The sequence below is a fragment of the Patiria miniata genome, unplaced genomic scaffold (assembly GCF_015706575.1).
Source record: "Patiria miniata isolate m_02_andy unplaced genomic scaffold, ASM1570657v1 HiC_scaffold_7, whole genome shotgun sequence".
NCBI classification, from domain to species: domain Eukaryota; kingdom Metazoa; phylum Echinodermata; class Asteroidea; order Valvatida; family Asterinidae; genus Patiria; species Patiria miniata.
This window is the reverse complement of record NW_024037074.1, coordinates 15,863,479-15,882,693: the sequence shown is the minus strand read 5'-3', so window position 1 is coordinate 15,882,693 and position 19,215 is coordinate 15,863,479. Positions and strand designations below refer to the sequence as shown.

The 19,215-nt window shown below is 39.3% G+C and overlaps 4 protein-coding genes across 6 annotated transcripts in view; 3 read left to right on the top strand and 1 right to left on the bottom strand.

Annotated features, from left to right (window-relative positions):
* The first annotated feature begins 3,457 nt into the window (after positions 1–3,457).
* LOC119744993 (octopamine receptor beta-2R-like) lies at positions 3,458–4,417 on the top strand. The gene has a single exon (XM_038221218.1). It carries the CDS (start codon positions 3,458–3,460, stop codon positions 4,415–4,417), a length of 960 nt encoding a protein of 319 aa, XP_038077146.1.
* A 1,152-nt stretch (positions 4,418–5,569) lies between these two features.
* On the top strand, positions 5,570–6,529 carry LOC119744992 (beta-1 adrenergic receptor-like). The gene has a single exon (XM_038221217.1). The coding sequence runs from the start codon at positions 5,570–5,572 to the stop codon at positions 6,527–6,529; it is 960 nt and encodes a 319-aa protein (XP_038077145.1).
* A 1,482-nt stretch (positions 6,530–8,011) lies between these two features.
* On the top strand, positions 8,012–15,174 carry LOC119745821. Its single transcript, XM_038222443.1, has 8 exons — positions 8,012–9,155; positions 10,528–10,734; positions 11,310–11,451; positions 11,906–11,968; positions 12,119–12,220; positions 12,340–12,471; positions 12,682–12,718; positions 13,168–15,174. Exons 1-8 carry the CDS (start codon positions 8,192–8,194, stop codon positions 13,273–13,275), a joined length of 1,755 nt encoding a protein of 584 aa, XP_038078371.1. The 5' UTR covers positions 8,012–8,191; the 3' UTR covers positions 13,276–15,174.
* The window catches only part of LOC119745823 (ras-related protein Rab-27A-like), a 30,509-nt gene continuing 24,863 nt past the window's right edge, over positions 13,570–19,215 (bottom strand). For all 3 annotated transcript variants that reach the window (XM_038222446.1, XM_038222447.1, XM_038222448.1), the window contains exon 5: positions 13,570–19,096. In XM_038222446.1, coding sequence (XP_038078374.1) covers positions 18,892–19,096 — 205 coding nt within the window. In that variant the 3' untranslated portion in view covers positions 13,570–18,891. The remainder of the gene's footprint in view (positions 19,097–19,215) is intronic.

Here is a 19,215-nt window from a genome sequence, read left to right as displayed (position 1 = left end):
GTCTTGGTAACCGCAACCATGTTGATCGCGTTTTCCTCGTCTTAAGAACAAGTACTCTTAAGAAGAGAAGTGAATTATTTTGTGGTAGCGAGTCTAGGCTACGCATATGAGTACATATGAGTACAATATTCGTACGTCTAGGCCAATGATCATTTTGTGTTATACATGCGAATCAATTGTTATTCCTGTCCCTTTCAACTGCACCCAGTAGAGCGTTGCAATGTAACCTGGTACACTGGCATATGGATTCCTTGTTTCGTTGACTGAACAGTAATTGAAAACTCACAATAAATTACCACTGACTGTGTACACTTATGAACCACACACAATTGTTGTTGCGACATGTAAGCTGCTAATCTGGAATAATGGCTATGATGTTGTCATCAAATAATGAGGTAGGCCTATTAGACTAAATGAAGAGGGCGCCGTCTAAAAGTACCATAATTCATTTAAAAGTATTTGTATGCCCTGGATTTAAAAGCTGATGGGCCTAACATTTTTTTTAACGACAAATGGAGATGATTTGATTGGTTAAAGATTACAAATTCATGTTAAATGTTTAAACCATCTTAAGTTAATGTGAAACATTGTTTTTCAAGAAGTCTGGTTATTGGATATCCATTAATTAAAGGTACTAGCGAACCAAAAGTAGCCCCCAAAAACTAGTCTCGGTTTTTTAAGGTATAGCCTAAACTTTTTTTTTCAAGGACAAATGGAAATTGTTTGATTGGTTAAAGGATTACAAATTCGTAAAAGTTTAATCTTAAGTTAACGTGAAACATCGTTTTACAATAATCCTGGTTTAAATTGGATATACAGGTACCAGCGAACCAAAACTAGGCATCCCTCCACCCGCGCCATCCTCCTGCCTCCAAGCCACTTGCCACTAGAGGGCGCCAGTCACCCATTTGTTTTTAGTCGTTTTAATTGATTGCGGATGCACATCTCTAAATCGGAACAATATTCGATCGAGATGATGCACTTGTGACTACAGGAAGCAAATAATTTCTGCTGGACGTTTTTTTACGTTTGCCGATGTGGATTTTGCACGTCCTCAAAATGTGGCCCTCTTGAAAATTTAGATGGCTCTTCATTAAACAGTCGTTCATTGTTTTTGATCAGAGAAATGTTTTATTGTCATCCTATGGAAAGCAAGAAATTGCTGATCATACTACTCTACGCTGGTACAATGAACATCTTTTCGTGAAATTCATATTTCTCTAAGTTTGGCTATAAAAAGCCAGCATAAACCCAAAAATACCGCAGAATTGCTGTTAAATCTATAGTTATCACCCAAAGTCCCGAAACGCGTTACTACGGCCACCAGACCCAGCCCAGACCCAGCCAATTCAAATAGACTTCATCTGTATACCCTTTTATGCGTCAAAATATATACATATAGGTCTACAAACATTGCTTTACTGATCTTCTAGTCATTAAAAATAATGTACATACAAATTGGACAATATTAGAGAAAGTCCAATCCGAATCCCACCACCTTTGAGCGTTATCATTTTGCAATTGCTCGCGACAATTGTGGAGATTATCGATCGCAAACAACTACATACACGTGTTGCAGTTGTTCATTGGGCCTATTGTACCTAAACAATGGATCTGATAAAACGTCCAATGTACTCTATGTGTTTTAGGTTCTGGGTTAATCATTTTTGTGTTGTAATCATTCAATATGGCGACTGGGGCAAGGTACTATTTCGTACTCTTGTTAGTCTTCCATTTGGCTTCATTATCATCGGAGCTTGGAACTGATTCTACAGGTAAGGTGGGAAATCATGGAAATAACACCTGGAGAGGCAATGTCGATTCAAGGGATGTCGAAGGTGATGCTGACCCGGACCCATATCGACAAACTGTGGAAAAACATGCCAGGTCATTGCCTCGACACTTTATAGCGTCAGTTGACCGGGAAATGGACACAGATTCGCAGGAAATTCTGGGAGACGAGGATGCAGACCAATATCTGGAAGATTCTGGTGAGGAGGAGGTGGAAGGGGCGGAGTTGGATGAAAGGGAGTGGGAGGAAGAGGGAGACTTCGAAGATGTGGACGATCATGAAGACCACGAGAAAGGAGGGGATAGTATCGTCGAAGAAGACGAAATGACGCCGGAGGATTACAAAGGCAACTGGTGGGTGAATAACACCGAAGACGGCAGCGAAGCCAACGAGCTGCGCAACGCCAGCAGGACGGAGTATGGCCAGGAGATGCAATTCGACCCGTCGGAGTGGGAACCCATGCAGTTGGATCCGCTAGGCGCTGGCGGCGTGCTCGTTGAGACGCTGACTGCGGCCAACTTTGAGAAGAGAGTGTACCTGGATGGAGTAACTAGGATGGTCAGTTTCTGTAAGTTTGTCAACATTTCCTCTGCCCTCTTCTTCAGACAAACATATATATCAGTGATTGGTCCTCCATCCTTTAAACCGCATAATTATTGATATAAAACACCATGTCTTTGTACACCAACATATACTAGAGGTGACCCAAAGATCCTTGTCTAATGACTCAGTCAGTCGATCGATCGGTCGGTCGGTCGGTGACTGTGAGAGTAAAAGGCATGCCCTTGAGTCGAGCAAAAATATTGAAAATGACAAAAATATAAACTAGAACTGGATTTCTGCACGCATTCGTACGGTAGAAATTTAGGGCGCCACCAAGGCTATTATCACAATGATCCGAATAATTTTATTTATATGTAAGTTTAGATCTGAAATATCTAAGAAATAGGACTCACTTGGACAGGTGAACTCAGATAGACCATAATAGAATGATCGCTCGTTGCTACAACAAATACAGTTTTGTTGGGTTGCAAGTACATGCCGAATTTGTGCAAGCCAACGCCCCCCCCCAAAAAAAAAAAATTCAAAAAATGCATTTCGTTTGTTGTAGCAACAGGAGAAACCTCAAAACGATATATTCATATTGAAACACAATATACAAAACTGGAGCCTTTGAGGTTGATTCGGTCAGTGTTGTAGTTGACTGTAATTTAGCAATAAAAACAAAAGACGTTGCATGTCAAATGAAGAGGAACCTTTTTAATATCCGTTCTGTGATTGCAGATTGTCCTCAGGTAAAAATGTTGATTAACGGAAACGTATAAATGGCCAGTCAAGTTAATTAAGGCAAACGCTGGAAGAGTGTCAGATGAGTTGCCATGGGGACAAGATACTTTTTGTTTGTTGTTTTGTGAATAAATAAGCATCCCGGAAAAAGTGAGCAGTGAATCGATTTGGGGGGGGGGGGGGGAGAAAACAAGTGGTGATGTCAACCACTCTTAACTAAAGGTAAACAAGAGATATTAGCTTGAAGCTAGCAAAACTGCTGGCAGTGAAAAGTCAGCCACACAACCTGTAAGCCAGTCAGATAATTTGACGACACTAAATGTGATTTCATCTAACTAAAACAGCAAAATATATTGTTGAACAACCAAACCATCCAACATGAATCCAGATTCTGTTAATTTCACTGAATTGTTGAATGGCGAGCCAAACCCTCAACTGGACGCGTACGAGGTTTTCGTCTGCGTTTTATCAGCTCTGACAGTCGTGTTGATTCTGACTCTCAACCCGATATGCCTGGTGGTGCTTCATCGCGCCAGCGGCATCCAAGAAACGACCAAGGTGTTCATGGCTTCACTCACCGTGTCTGATATCTGCATCGGGCTGTTCTGGGTGCTCCCGGACCTAACACAATATTTCAACAGGAAATGGGTGTTGGGTTCTTTTCTGTGCACCGCCATCGGCGTTGCATCAACATCTTTAGGTGGACTGAGTATGTTTTCACTTCTTCTCCTGACAGTTGATCGCTTTGTTGCTATCGTCTACTCGCTACGCTATCCGACATTGGTGACTTTGAAGAAAGCGAAGACAATTGTCGCTATTACGTGGAGCATGACATTGACTTTCAGCATAATTGCATTTGGCATCTTTTTACCGTACGTCATATCACCGTCTGCACCTCGTAAATGCATTGTCGCCTCACACTACAACATTTACACGTCCATTGTGGTATCTGCAATTGCAATCTCCCTTGTGACCATTTTCATCCTGTACATGTACATTCTTAACGTTGCGCGACAGCAGGCACGTCGCATCGCCTCCCAGAATCAGATCAGTGTTGATTTGGGTGATCAGAACGCTCCGCAGAGAGTCAGCACAAAGTCGGCTACCACGGTGTTCATCATAACCATGACGGTCTTCATATGCTGGACAATGTCTATCATCTATACTGTGACTTTTTCAATCTCTGAAGCAATACTGCCCCCAAATTTTGGCGATATTACAGACTTGATCTTCGCCACCAACAGTTGGCTGAATGTCGTCATTTACTATCTGAGGAACAGGGAGCTTCGGCAAACCCTGCATGAATTGATTGCTTCTTGTTTTCACCGAGGATTCTAATAAAAACTCTTAACATTCTAACAGGTATTTTTTTTTAAACAGAGTACGTGACTCGTGAGACACTAGACATTTGCGTCGTCTGAGTCATGATGGTGGAGTCCGAGTCTGAGAGCGAGTCTTTTGCTGATGTGACTCGAGTCGAGTCCGAGTCACTGAGATTGTGATTTGAGACAGACTTGTGCTGAGTCCTGGACTCGAGTCATACAACATAAACACTCGGAATGTAAATAAAGTAAAATTTCTTTCATTTAATTGTCCAATATAAGATTTCAATGAATGTAGATATTGAGTGTAAAGTTAAGAGATAAAGCTTTTAATCAATATTTTCCAAGTGATGATGTGAAAGTAGATGAGTATACAAAAGTGATGTTTTAAAATAAATGTGTATATCCAGTGTGAAAAGTGAAAAGATCAAGTCGTATTTAAAGTAACTTTCTCCAAGTATTCCGTCTGTGATTCCTCCCCTTGCATTTCCCCGTAAACCACTATTTTATTAACAGGAGAATACAGTACTTAATGGACTCTGTGCATTATAAGTAGAGGGCAGTATTTGACCACACTTGAGAGCTCCATATCAATGCGCAAGTTCGATCGTCTAACCCTGATCAAACGCACTCTAGTCGACGATGGTTGGATAAGTTTATATAGCTGGTATTATCAATAGCAATATTTCATAGCTTATTACAGAGGGGACCAACCATATATCAAAATGAAAGTCATCCACAAATAATGATACTGACTTGAAATTGAGATTGATAGGTGATGATCTGACAATTTGGCTAGCTAAGTTAATTAAGGCAAACCCTGGAGGAGTGATAGCTGAGTTGTTATGCGAATATGCCACTTTATGAACTGGAAATTGATCAAGGGGGATAGTGGCAGTGAAATGGGCTGACATTTTATGTCAACCACTTCATTAAGTAGACAGCGAGTACGGTTATTAAAGACCAACAATTAAGGCATTGCAACAAGCGCTAGCGACTTGCAGCCGTGAAAACGACGTGCAGTGAAAACCACGTCACCCAACCTGTAAGCCACTAGAGCAGAGATGAGATCAACTGAGAGTAGGGCCTACATGTTACAAAGTGTAAACTCTGGAAATTTACACCAAAATCTAAAAATATATTGTTACATACGACCAAACCATCCAACATGAATCCACAATCTGTTAATTTCACTGAATTGTTGAATGGCGAGCCAAACCCTCAACTGGACCCGTTGGAGGTTTCCTTCGGCGTGTTAACAGCTCTGACAGTCGTTTTGATTCTGACTCTCAACCCGATATGCGTTGTAATGCTTCATCGCGCCAGCGGCATCCAAGAAACGACCAAGGTGTTCATGGCTTCACTCACCGTGTCTGATATCTGCATCGGGCTGTTCTGGGTGCTCCCGGAGCTAACACAACATTTCAACAGGAAATGGGTGTTGGGTTCTTTTCTGTGCACCGTCTGGGGTGTTACATCAACATATTTAGGTGGACTGAGTATGTTTTCACTTGTTCTCATGACAGTGGATCGCTTTGTTGCTATCGTCTACTCGCTGCGCTATCCGACATTAATGACTTTGAAGAAAGCGAAGACAATTGTCGCTATCACGTGGAGCATGACATTGGCAATCGGCATAATTGCATTTGGCATCTTTTTACCGCACGTCATATCACCGTCTGCACCTCGTAAATGTATTTTCACCTCAGACAACAACATTTACACGTCCATTGTGGTATCTGCAATTGCAATCTCCCTTGTGACCATTGTCATCCTCTACATGTACATTCTTAACGTTGCTCGACAGCAGGCACGTCGCATCGCCGCCCAGAATCAGATCAATGTTGATTTGGGTGATCAGAACGCTCCGCAGAGAGTCAGTACAAAGTCGGCTACCACAGTGTTCATCATAACCATGACGGTCTTTATATGCTGGCTCCCGTCTATCATCTTCAGTGTCATTTCCTTAACCCCTGGAGTACAGCCGCCCCCACTTTTTAAGTTGATTACAAACTTTATCTTTGCTACCAACAGTTGGCTGAATGTGGTCGTTTACTACATGAGGAACAGGGAGCTTCGGCAAGCCCTGCAGGAATTGGTTGCTTCTTGCTTTCGCCGGCGATTCTAAAGAAAACTCCTGCAATATTATTTACTTCACCGCAGGATTCAAGTTAAAGAACAAAGTCACCACTAATCACCAGTATCACCACTTTTTGAACGGTCAACTGAACACAGTCATGGGTTGACCATTGGACGATACACCCTTGCTGATGGCACACTTAATTCAACAGAACACGCTCTAACTGATGAGACTTATGATATAAATCTGTGCTGACTTACGGAGAAACCGTGGTTGCCATAATAAGGAGCCGGATGGGAAGTTTCCCGTTTTTTTCTCCCCAAAGTTTTTTTTTCACGGGTTTTTCGCCCCTCCCGTAATCAGCGAATTGTATAGAAATATACTGTACCGATGTCACAAGGAGAAATATATTACCGATGTCACAAGAAATGTCCAAATTCTTCGTGTAAACTTAAATCACCTTAGCGATGCCGTTTCAAACGGTACATGTTTCTTTGTAATGTTGTACAATATTTATAATAGTTGTTTTACAATCATGCAGTAATCCCTTATGCTTTTATTTTAATTCATCGTGGTGTATCGTATTTGTAAATGTATTGTATTTGTTCATATTTGTAGTCATTAGAGGTGTATGCAGGACCCCAATGGAAACCAGTTTTAAACTGTTTGGGCATACCCTGGGTAAATAAATGTAATAAATAAATAAATAAATAGACCGTAGTTAGACCAAATTAAATGTTTTTCAACTATAGTTAATAAGTAAAGGTGACGCTTTGTAAAACTGCACATCAATGGAGAAAGATCAGCAGTGCTATATGACTTTAAATATCTGACAATAATTGAATATTTAGTAAATATTTTAAGGTGTAAATAGAATATGATTTGAAAGAATGAAGATGATTATTATACAATTACGTTTAAGAAGAAATCTTTGTATCAAGTTTGAAAATTGCAATGATCAAACGACATTAAGTCTCTTTTGCACATTCAAAATAAAATGCGTCGTGCGTATACCAGTGCGCTGAAGCAGCATCATCTTAGGTAAATCAAGACCAACGTTAAACCGACGTGAGATCAAATTTGATTTTCAAGTATAAGAACACTTTATTAAATTGTTCTCGAAATAAACAACATTCAGCAGTGACGTTTGACTATAAATATATCACAATAATTGTTTATCACGTAAAATATTCTTAATTTATTTCATTGTCAACAAAATAAGCTTTTGAATGAATGAATGTTTTTATTGTAAAGCCAATTAAATTTTGAAGTAAATCGTTTTCACAAGTGTTTGCAGTAATGATATAGGCCCGAAGTAAATGTGTAAAAATAAATCATGTTTAGAAATAAATATTTGTGTTAAGTTTGAAAACTGGAAAGATCATGGCTTTGATCACCGTGTCTGACAATTACAGGCAGTCATCACAACTGCTGAAGTACTTTTGGTTATGATAATGCAGTTTATACATGTCCTTGTGAATAAATTATTGATCAGAGAGCTATACAGACCCAGCACATCTGTGACCATAAGGCCACGTGTAACAAACTCATATAGGGCGGCTTAAACACTCACAATGAAAACATTTCAAACGGCAAATCAACGGCTTCCCAATGCCCGCAATAACTGTTCAGATTACCGGCGGTGAAGCACTTGGAGCTCGTCTCTCAATGGTATAGATTTCTGCGCGTAGTTCGTGAAGCAAGTTGAGAATGGCGCATATGAGAAATCTCTTCTTTGGCGTGTATGTTCTGGTTGCGATAACGTCCGTGCAATCCAAGCTGACAATGCACCAGCAGCATCTGAAAATGCACCAGGAGATTCTCAAGAAGAAAGAACAGGCAGCGGAGGCAGCCTCTACCAAGACGGAGGGAGAAGCAAGCGTGACTTCAAGGCCGGAGACGGACTCGGAGCCGTCGACTACAGAGCCCCGGACAGCTGGTCAAAAACCAGTCAGTGAGAATCTGCCCAAAAAGCCCCTTAAAGTAAACCAACCTCCTGAGGGTAAGAGTCCCGACCGGGAGTCTTCACAGCCTGACAAAGCTTCCACAGGACATGTCAAGGAGGCTCCAAAATCAGGAGGTGCTTCAAAGAAACCACAAACGGGACACCCCGACCCCAAAGAAGTACCCAAGAAGCAAGGGGATGCTTCCAGAGATACAAACCAGAAACGCTCCACTGAACCTTCACATCCCCCAACAAAATCGCAGGACTCGGTCACAGAAGGCGGTAAGCTGGAAAATAAAGTGTCACGAAACGAACCTCAACCGGTTGTGGACACCTTTCCCGCGAAAGATCCAGTATCCAAAGGAGAAGCGCCGGGGGCACAGGAGGAGCCAGTGGTTGTCTCTGATGATGACGTGATTTTCATTGACAAAGAGGTTGGGCAAGAGGAAGAGAACGGCAAGGAAGATGTCCAGAGATACCCAGACCCTGATTTGGACAACGAGGACGGGGGAATCGGTGATCTCGAAGGGAGAGGGGCAGGGGGAGCGGCCAAGGAGGAAGATGATGAGGAGGAGGATTATCATCCAGATGATTACTTCGATAACAGGCAACAAGAGGAGGCAGGGGGCAGTGCCAAGCTGCGGGAAGACGAAGAGTTGGTCCGCTCCCTCGCTTACAAAGACTTCGAAGACGTGTTGTATGATGAGAAATACAACATGTTACATTTTGGTAAGGTGTTCCATTAGGTATACTATTGGTAACATAACAAAATACCACGCTGCCTATAGATTCTTATTGCGGTGAGTTGAGATGTAAATATTTTGAATACCGAAAAATTTAGGCTACATTTTTCATTGGCTTGTGATCAAATTTGTCTTACAAGACAGAATGCCACAGTGGTTCGAGTTTGAGTGCGAAATGCAAACGTAAAAAATAGAAACGCTGTAGCTGTATACATGTAGATATTTAGCCTACCTTGTCATATTGGTCCTGAAAACATGATTTAAAGGCAAAGATCGTCCTGATCATTGCCCATAAATAAGGTAGAAAATGTAAACAGAAACAAAAACAGTATCTGTGTCGTTTTGGATTTTTTAAATGTAGGCCTTTAATCCATTTGTAGTTATTAGCTTTCTACAAATTGTATTCTTTTTGGTGTGCAAATGACGGAATTATAATATACGAGTATGTCCGTCATTGAAATTCGAAAACATATGGCAGATGACCATTGTTCTTGTGCCGTACACTGTCTACCTTTCGAAAAACAAAGATATCCATTGCTGCCACGTGCTCCCTACAGACCTAACACCTCATTGAGAATACCGCAATAATCCAGCAATTAAAAATTGTTACAATTTGCATAAAAGTGACAGCTGGGGGAAATGCGATCACAGATGCTGAACACCTACCGCTTACCGGTCGTTTCTGCCATTTTCTGTTAATTTTGACTGGGGAATCGAATTTGATAGGTGATTTTTCTGCGAAACAGCTACATGGAATTCTGGTGCTATCTAAGGACCACGTTCATTTAACTGAGACACTTCTTAAGTAAACCATGTCAAAAATGTCAGTGTTCGAACAAAAAAGAAAACAGACAACTTTCAAAACTCTGACCAAGAAATGCATCCTGCATATTAGGGCCCTCTTTATAGGATATAAAATAAAGAACGTGCTCACATAGCTACGGTCACTCACACATGTTTACGTATACCTATAGTTTGGACATTCCAAAAACGGAGAATTTTTTTTAATCGCACTGTGAAGACTCTTTCAACTCGATTTTTTTTATAACGATATCCTTAAGTGTTCCTCTTCATTTTGCGACTGATAACCCAACCCAACAAAATCTTCTAAAACTGTTTTCCAGAGAGGGTGAAGTTGTGCGAACGTGGGCAAGTCCACACAACGTCTTCACTTTTATCTGCACGATGTGGACATCTTTAGTCCAGAGGTCCACACAGTAACTGCAATGCCTGTTCACACTAATTTACACAAATACCATGATTGCTACGTCATTCAATGTTTAATATCCCAAAAATGTATTGGCCAAGTGGAAAAGTTTCTCTGTTTCTTACTATTTTTTTATTCCTGCGTATCCAAGTCTCCGAAGGTTGTGATGAGTGCGAGAGATTCCGACCGCATTTCCGGGAGGCAGCTCGCAAGTTCTGGCAGATGGAGGACGATTCCAAGGAGGTAGTGAGCGTGAATTTTTACGAAGTGACGGATCCCAAGCTCCTGGTCAGGTTCAACCTGAGGTGGCTACCCACCGTGTTCTTTTTCAGGGACGGGGTGCCGATCTTATACGAAGGTAACACTCGAACTGAAATGGTGACATTTGTCAATGTTACCACATAGCAAGGAACTATATGAGCAAGCATTCCAGTGCAAAGGTTTAAGTCGTAGTGATGTGTGGACTCACCTTTCGACACCATGTGAAATTTTGCACAACTTTCTATCCAGGTGTGGGCCTATTGTAAAAGCACAAAACAGCAATTTGGATGCCATCTTTATTCACTTGAAAACAAGTTTTACACCCAATTTTTAAATGATGGCATAAGGCTTCTGGGAAACCAAATCATTCCAAAGTGAAGCAAAGCCAGCCAGTACACCAAACATAATCAGCCCTGCTGAGCCCTGCTGTGTTCGGCGCGGTCCATCAAGGCGTTGATGAGGGAGAAACCGAAACTTCACAATCTGCGATGTTATACGACTGTATGGAATAAACACGCGGTGTATCGTTAACTGTACATGTATATCAACCAAAATAGATACCAGTTTCTCAGCACACTGATATGCTATGCCTTGATTGTAGCAGGGTTCGGAACATATTGTAAATCTTAACTGTAAAACATGAGCTATTAACTTTGTCGCTTTTTTTCCCAGGCGATTTAAACGCAGAATCTTTGGTGAGTTGGGCGTTTGCCAATCTTGAGGTCCGGGGCTGGTCACTGACGGACGCAAATTTTGACAAAGAGACAGAGGGAACCAAAGACCCTACCTCCACGTTGCAGTGGCTCGTTCATTTGTAAGTCATTGCACCGATAAACTATGCACTCTTTATAAACGTACCAGGCCATATTAACTTTTCAGATAAAAACGACACTGTTGCCAAAGTTTCTGCATGGGTCAAATGACGTGGAAGATAATTCAGAGAAGTGTCATTATGACCTGAAAAGTATCAGACCAAATATGGCCTGGAAACAGAAAAAAAAAATCAGCATAGCCTAGCCAGTTTTTCCATGTGATTGACAAGTCGTGTCAATAGTTTGGTTTACAGTTAAATAAACGTATTGTGCTCAATGACCGCTCTTGTATTTGACTATAAACAAGCAGTATATTCTCAACTGTGGTATAAAATTAAACAATTAAGACTAAGGAGGAATAAAGTACCGGGTAACAACACTCAGTTTGTAAAACCTATTGATAACAGCAAAGATTTAACAGCGACGGAATAAGTTTCTTTCTTCTTTCTTCTTTAGCTGTGACGTGGATGCGGTTGGTTGTGATGGTTTCATGGCGACTTGGGAGAACGCAGCATCTAGGTTTGTAGATATTCACACTTCCTTAGCGATACCAAACTGTAATAGTACAGTGTACTTGTACCTCCTTTTTTGAATAGATTGTTTGAAATATTAATGCTTCACAAAGACATCAATCGCAAATTCTTATTTCGGAGGTACTTTTTTCCTAAGGCTAAAAGGTGAAATCGAGTTCGGATACGTTGACGTGGGGACCGAGGCTGGCCTTTTCAAGCGGTTTAACGTGGATCCGAAGAAACTGCCGATTGTTGTTCTGTAAGTATGCGGCCTTTGGTATATTGGTATCATTATTATTGTTAACCGGTGATGAAACTACATTAAATTTCGTTGTTTTCGTTATAACAATATACTTCACATTGTTTCTTGGCTAACAGCTTAAAGCAAGGTCAAGCATACTGGTGCACGCTGCCTCTTATCGAGCTGACACCAGAGAGCATAGTCCACTTTGCCAAAGAAGGACATCTGAAGATAGAGAAAGAAGAAGTGCCCAGTAAACTAAGCAAACTGTAAGCTATTTCATATCATTTTGATCTTAATCATTCATAATGTTCATGTCATTTCATATAGCTTGGTATTTCTTGGAGGCGCTGTGCAGAAAGATCTGCAGTGAACCAAGAAAATGTTCGCATTAAAAAATTGTTAACAAGTGCATGGCACGTGATATAACTGCGCACAATAGAAATTCTGAAATTCTCACTTGTTCACCCTTTTTACAGAGCGACAGCATTTGTTATAGCGAGTTCGAATATAAAGGTAAGATTATTAATCCTTTTGAAAAAAATAGAGGTATGCGTAGGTGAAGCCTGACGTGAGATGAAACGGAGATTCGGCGAGGGAGATGTGAAAGTGAGGTTGTGTTATCAAGACGTCCAAGAACGTTGATACAAATTTCAGATGTGGTTCCAGTCGTTATGGGGAAGGAGATGGTGAACTGTTGTGGAGTGCAGAAGAAAAAATGCTTACATGCCAAAAAAAACCCCGATTATATCACATAACATTGTGGTTATAGGCCTATTTGTTGGGCGAGTACCCTTTAAGAAAACTATTTTGAGCTACAATCACAAATTGACTTTCCTTCCACAGAGGCCAAAGACAGGCTTGGCAGGCGTGGGTGAATAATTGAGGGGGGAATTGGGAAAATAAACATATACTTGTAATTTTCGGTCTATATTCTTTTTACTGCATCTGTTTTTCAATTGCAGGCCATTGGAATTACGATAGTCGTGACTTCTTTGTTGTTATACATCATCTACATCTGCGTCTTTCGTAGGCGGGAGCTCTCGGATGTCGGGAACAAAAAAGCAGTTTGACGCATCCTGAAGTTGATATGATTAAACAAGGGTGGTGGGGAAATGAAGTAACTTTGGAGAAAAGAGCAGATCACATCTGGTAACGGTAGATGTTTTCCTCCTTCATGTACGTTTAAATATCCATGGGGTTTAGGTTTGAAATTAACTCCTGGACACGAACAAACGTAAGCAACTCGATTATCTGTAATTCTAATAAGCTTTCCTCTAAAACTTTATTTTACAGGTTTATTTTAACATGATTTGTTAGCTTTTTTAAACCCAAAAAGTATACGTGTATATGAGTCTATAGAAAAGTTTCAGTCCTACGGAAGTGCCTTTATTACAATTTCAACGTTGAAGGGTGAGATTTTGTCGTTGACGAGTTTCGTTACTGTTTTGTTTCCTCAGTACTATTTTATAATTTAGAATTACAATATTTACATATGGTTAATTACACATGCATGCATATTACAAGGCTGAAAATTAATACAATTCATTTTTGGCTTTTTTCTTTTGCCATTTTTTTTTTTACAGTAGCCAATATATTCACAAAAATAACTCTTAAATAAGTTTGAAAAATAAATCCTGCTTTGTTGTGTATTTCATACTGCACTACATATCGGCACAAAGCTAACAGTTGCATAACACAGGCGTTCTTTTATCTTAAATAACCGACGTGTATTACTTGAACACTGTACTTTCATTAACAAATTTATCATTACACATGAACAAGCCAGACATTATCCAAGGACCGAGCTGGGATAAGCTAACAGATTTTCTAAGTTGGGAAAAAGTATTAATCAGCAAAATAAGGTTACCAGCTAATAATTCACGTGATTCATATTGCTTGTGACTGGATGTCTGCTAATATTTTACTGAGCATTTACAATTTCAACTAAAATTGTTGGTTTTTGCTTAGAAGCTCCATTAAAATTTCAACAAAAATATGTCGAACTGTTAGGCCTCAGTCTTAATATAGGCCTTGGTCATGTGTTTTGGTCCTGTGCTCTGATACTGCCTTGCCATTCAACACTTTACCGCTACCCTCCTCACTATTCTGAACCCCACACCCATTCAAGGTACTAAATGTTCCTCCTATACTACCAACTCCTCTTCATTATATATGAATAGTTTTTTACATATGCATATGTAAAAAGACTTGTTGGAATAATTTTAGCTTGTGTTGGACTATGTGACGTGCTCTCACATAATGAGTTGACATTTATAGTCAAGAGATCTCAATGATCTGAATATTTCAGGAAAAGCTGTGTTATTAAATACAGAAATGTTGATGTCGATAGATACTTAGGTTGATGAAATCTTTAAGATATCTGGCGTTCAGTGTTCTTAAAGTAGATAATTTGGAGATGTATCTTTAGAATGATTTAATAGCATATTGGTGGCTTACATCTCATTTTGTGAGAGCAGAGCATTATATTTCGGAAACTGCAATTCAAGTTGGTAAACTGCAATAACACTTTGTCATTACCTGTAAATTGGTAAAGTTTTAAAACATCTGATGATAACTTCTCTGAATTACATACCTCACTTTAAATTACAACATAAGCTGCAAGGTCGATTCTTTGCTTTATAAAAATCAATCAAATAAACCGTTTAAAGATTTTAAACGAATCTTTTTCCATCTAGTGCAATAAAAGTACTTTGACAACCTCAGGCAAAAATGTAGTTATACTGGCTACAGTAACAATGCAACATTACAGCAAGGCATACTCATTGTTACACACTGGCAACAAATTAAGCATAATAGTCCACCAAAATCCCACACCTCTTGTGGGATTCTGAAGACAATAAAGAGAAAATTATTAACGAGAAACTCATCAGTACTGGCTCAAACTGAGGTGAATTGTTTAGTTTAAGATTTCTTTTATACTTAATTGTTCTTTCCCCAAAAAAACACTTTTCCAAAATATCAATAATAGTTTCAATATTCCTCCTGTTTTTAAACAAATTTGATTTGAATACACTGACAGAAAACCCTGTACTGGCAAGGTGAATATGGAAATTCCATAAATAATATAATTATATATAGCTTTATTTGGATGAAGGGGAATCTTACGAGAAATTGAAACACATATACTTATTACATGTTATTAAATAGAAACAAAAATATATCCCAGTGTAAAATGACCCTATTTGAATATTGTGAAGTGTTAATTAAGCAATTTTAACGAGAATGGAGAAGTCTGCTCGCACAATTCTTCAAACGAGAGCATGGGCATGGGCGAGGGGAGGATTCAGGGAAATGTCCCCCCTCCCAACAAACACATACATACAAACCAGCAAGTTTGTTTATGGTGTAAGTCAAGGATTTAATTCTATTGTTCCTCATCATCGATCTTTTGTTTACACTATAATTTGTTTTGCAACAGCTCCCGTGGATTTTGTAAACGTTTTCTAATCGTCCTTGATTTGACTCCTGTCCTCAGTTTTACTCGATGATGCTTACATGTGTGTCCTCATCGATTTACACCATAAACATCGACAGAGAGACAGTTTACCCCTCCCAAAGTAGGGAAATATTTTAAGAGTACACACAAAAACATGAAAGGATATCACTGCACCTTCATGTTAGCGAGTAGAGCTGTGAGAGTTGATCGTGTAACGAGATAGTCATTCTGAACCTTGAGTTGAGCAACTTTATGTGTAGTAGCTGGGCCGCCGGCACTGACCGGCTAAACTGGGCATGTTGTGCATTTTTGATATTCTAAAGTAATCCGATGTGTGGTATCGGACTTTGGTGATTGTCAATTAAATTCTATCATTTAGGGTCGGTAACCAAATTATGTCAAACTTGAAATTGTCACTGAAATTAGCCTCCCAGAAATATACAAGTGCATTTATAATCTTTTTAAAACACACTAGTTGACCATGTTAGTACTTATCAAGACATATATGTGCCATGTGCCTTCTTAAATTATAACTGTTATATAATATGAATACAAGATTCAAATCACTTTTACATAGTTTGGACATTTGTGAAAGAATGCAAAATTGGTTATAAATATACATGTATATCAGATCATAAGATAGTTAATTTTTTTCCAATAGAAAATTATACATTTAAATACCCATTATGTTAAAAATAATATATGGAAAGACCCACATGGCAAACAAAGAATTTTTCCTAAATACAAAATTTTATTTATTTTTTAAATCAATGAATGAAATATTTGAATACAAAATTTGATATTTTTTTTTGTAAACAAGAGAGTTCTGATTCTGACACCATTATCATTTTTCCCCATTTCCCTGTCTTTTTGTGTGTTCTGAGATGAAAATTATTCCACATTCAGATTGCAGAGTAGTCCACCTATTGGCAAGCATGAGTTGCAACGTACTTCAGACTATTGTTGGACTGAACAAGTCTAGCGTTTGCCGCCCTAGTGTACTAAACGTGATCGACTGGATTGAGGAGGAGATAATGGAGTAAGGTGCATTTTCACTGAGCACATCGGTCCAATAGCTATGGCGTGCAAATGAAGCCTAAATACTACACTGATATTTCAATATAATGCTGCAGATATGCTGCAACAATGGTCAGTCACATGTATACGATCATCAATACATGTATGTTGACAAAAACAGTACTTTTTTTTTAAATACTAATAAAAATGTTCAAGACTCCGAGAGATTGTTCAAAAACCAGTAAAGCTGCTTTTTTCCTTCATACAAATGTAGCTTACATGTAACTTTGGTTTGTCATATTTACGGTGCATGTATTCTCTGTTTCAAACAAGTGGCGAAAATGAACCTACATGTATGTGCCCTGTACAATCAATCAATATAAAAAAAATACTGCCTTATTCAAGATTAACTTCATAAATAATGAGATGAATGAATGGAAGTGAGAAGTTTAAATTATACTTTGTGATTTCTGTGACACAAAATTATTGGAGTTGAGAACAAATTTGTTGCTACTGTTTCTTATTTTTATGAAAGAAAATATCCGAGTTGAATAATGAAAGTGAAACCCAACGATTTTTCGAAGCAAATGTTCACGACTAAGTTGCTTTAACATTGACTTAAATCTTCAGCAACTGTATTAAATGTTGTTTTTTGCTGCTTTTTTTTTTTGCGAGTGCAAAATATGGAACACTACATCACATGATACATAACAAGAAAAATTTCAGTTGATCTCTAGTCAACCAGTCTATGAGCAATTAAATTCAAATGCTTCACACTGACACATTGCAAGGTAAACTTATAAAACAGTGATTTTCAACAATCGTCGATTTCCTTTTGTCCTTAAAAAATACTCCTTTATTTTTTACATCGCCCAAGTCTCATACTCGTGCATTTGTTACTTCTAGTCAGGCAATATAAGGCATATATTGGCCCTCTCTACTCTACAAACCTCTACCCACCTTACCCACACTATAAATTAACTGTAACACAACAAAGTAGGGAATGTGAAAATAAACAAATAATGACATCCTTCTGTCCGGAATGTTACTGTAGCGTACAGTACCTCACCAGAGTCTGTTTCAAACATATTTCCATCTCAAAAAAAATCCCCCATCAATGAATCCCATGTACAGTTACCTGTCTATACGATACGTAATTGGGCTTTTGAGTTACTTTTAACATAAATGTTTACTTCCAACTTTTTTGTGGGGATTTTCCACTGAGGCATTTACGCAGCTCTCCGCAACGTTGGCCCAACCATCTTCATGCACGCACATGTACCTTACATGTATTTCACCCTATTTTGGCTTTAGTCATATATTTTAAACACGTATGCACTTTACATAAGCCCACAAACTCAATTGGTAACCACATAACATAACGTAGCAAGCCTATGTTGTAATGACTGCATGTGTTGTATTGCTAGACACAGAATCTCAATGCCACAATTTTACTACAACCATTACATTGTACAGCTAACAAGTTGTGCTGCAATGTTCCGGTTCTAAAGACATTGACAGGAATTGATAAGTTCACCTCAAATTCCCCCAAAAACTGAACGTTCCAAACAACAGACGGCGACAGAGACCTTTTTGGCCCGTTTTCTTGTATTTTAAAAACGGTTCTTCACTGCAAAGTCAAAGTGTGACAGTTTCTTCCTGCTAAGAGTTTTTTTTCTCGGTGGTATAAACTGAAAGCACACCTGATGTCTAATAAAAGACAAAGCCAAACTTTTCAGAAATATGTATATTATTTTTATAAAACCCTTTCCTCTTTCTACATTTAGCAAATAAATTACCCTTTTACAGCCAAAGCGAAGGTGCTATAGTCGGCTCCAACCTTGGTCAAGTGCGCTCCTAGGCACCCAGGTTTTTCTCTTTTAAATTTAACTACACAACACCAGTAGTTAAATAAATTCCAAGGGTTTTGTGAGAGTTTTAGGACGAATTGGGATTTACTTCAACGACATTCAGAATGCTGGAATTGTTTTGCCAGAGAACTAGCGTTTCCTTCAGAACTTTAGTCCAACACCTTCACCACTGAATCTTAATCCAAGTGGGATTCAAATTAGTGGGTGGAAAACCCAGACTAACCATCAGGCATCAACAAGTACCTGATGCACTGAAACGGGAAAAACCGAGCAAAAGGAAAGACCTTCTTATCCACAAAGTGGTCCTACCAAACTTTTTCTTTCTTTGTCCGGGACTGGGACTAACATGCACAGCCACCTCTACCTTCTCCGGCCTCGTCCACTTCCATGGGCAATCCGCGGCCGTTGCCGTGGGCGACCACCGCTCCGGGAAACTGGCTCTTGTCCACGCTGCGTTCCATGCGCAGCATGACGTTGTCTAGCAGGCACTCGATGGCTTTACTGATGTTGTTCCCCGTCTTAGCGCTTGTCTCAAAGTAAGGCAACCTGTTTGATGAAGACGGAGGAGTAAGGGGGAAGCATGGTGGGTTGAAAAATCAATACTGATCTTTAGTCGGAGCTCACAAGTGTCAGGTGTACTGGATATTTTGCCTAAATTGCTTCTC

Bases quoted from the DNA above. Each gene is read 5' to 3' on its own strand.
- LOC119744993 (XM_038221218.1), top strand. From the start codon at position 3,458: ATGAATCCAGATTCTGTTAATTTCACTGAATTGTTGAATGGCGAGCCA.
- LOC119744992 (XM_038221217.1), top strand. From the start codon at position 5,570: ATGAATCCACAATCTGTTAATTTCACTGAATTGTTGAATGGCGAGCCA.
- LOC119745821 (XM_038222443.1), top strand. From the start codon at position 8,192: ATGGCGCATATGAGAAATCTCTTCTTTGGCGTGTATGTTCTGGTTGCG. The intron at 9,156-10,527 runs GTAAGGTGTTCC...TGCGTATCCAAG, and splicing joins ATACAACATGTTACATTTTG to TCTCCGAAGGTTGTGATGAG. The intron at 12,472-12,681 runs GTAAGCTATTTC...CCCTTTTTACAG, and splicing joins CCCAGTAAACTAAGCAAACT to AGCGACAGCATTTGTTATAG.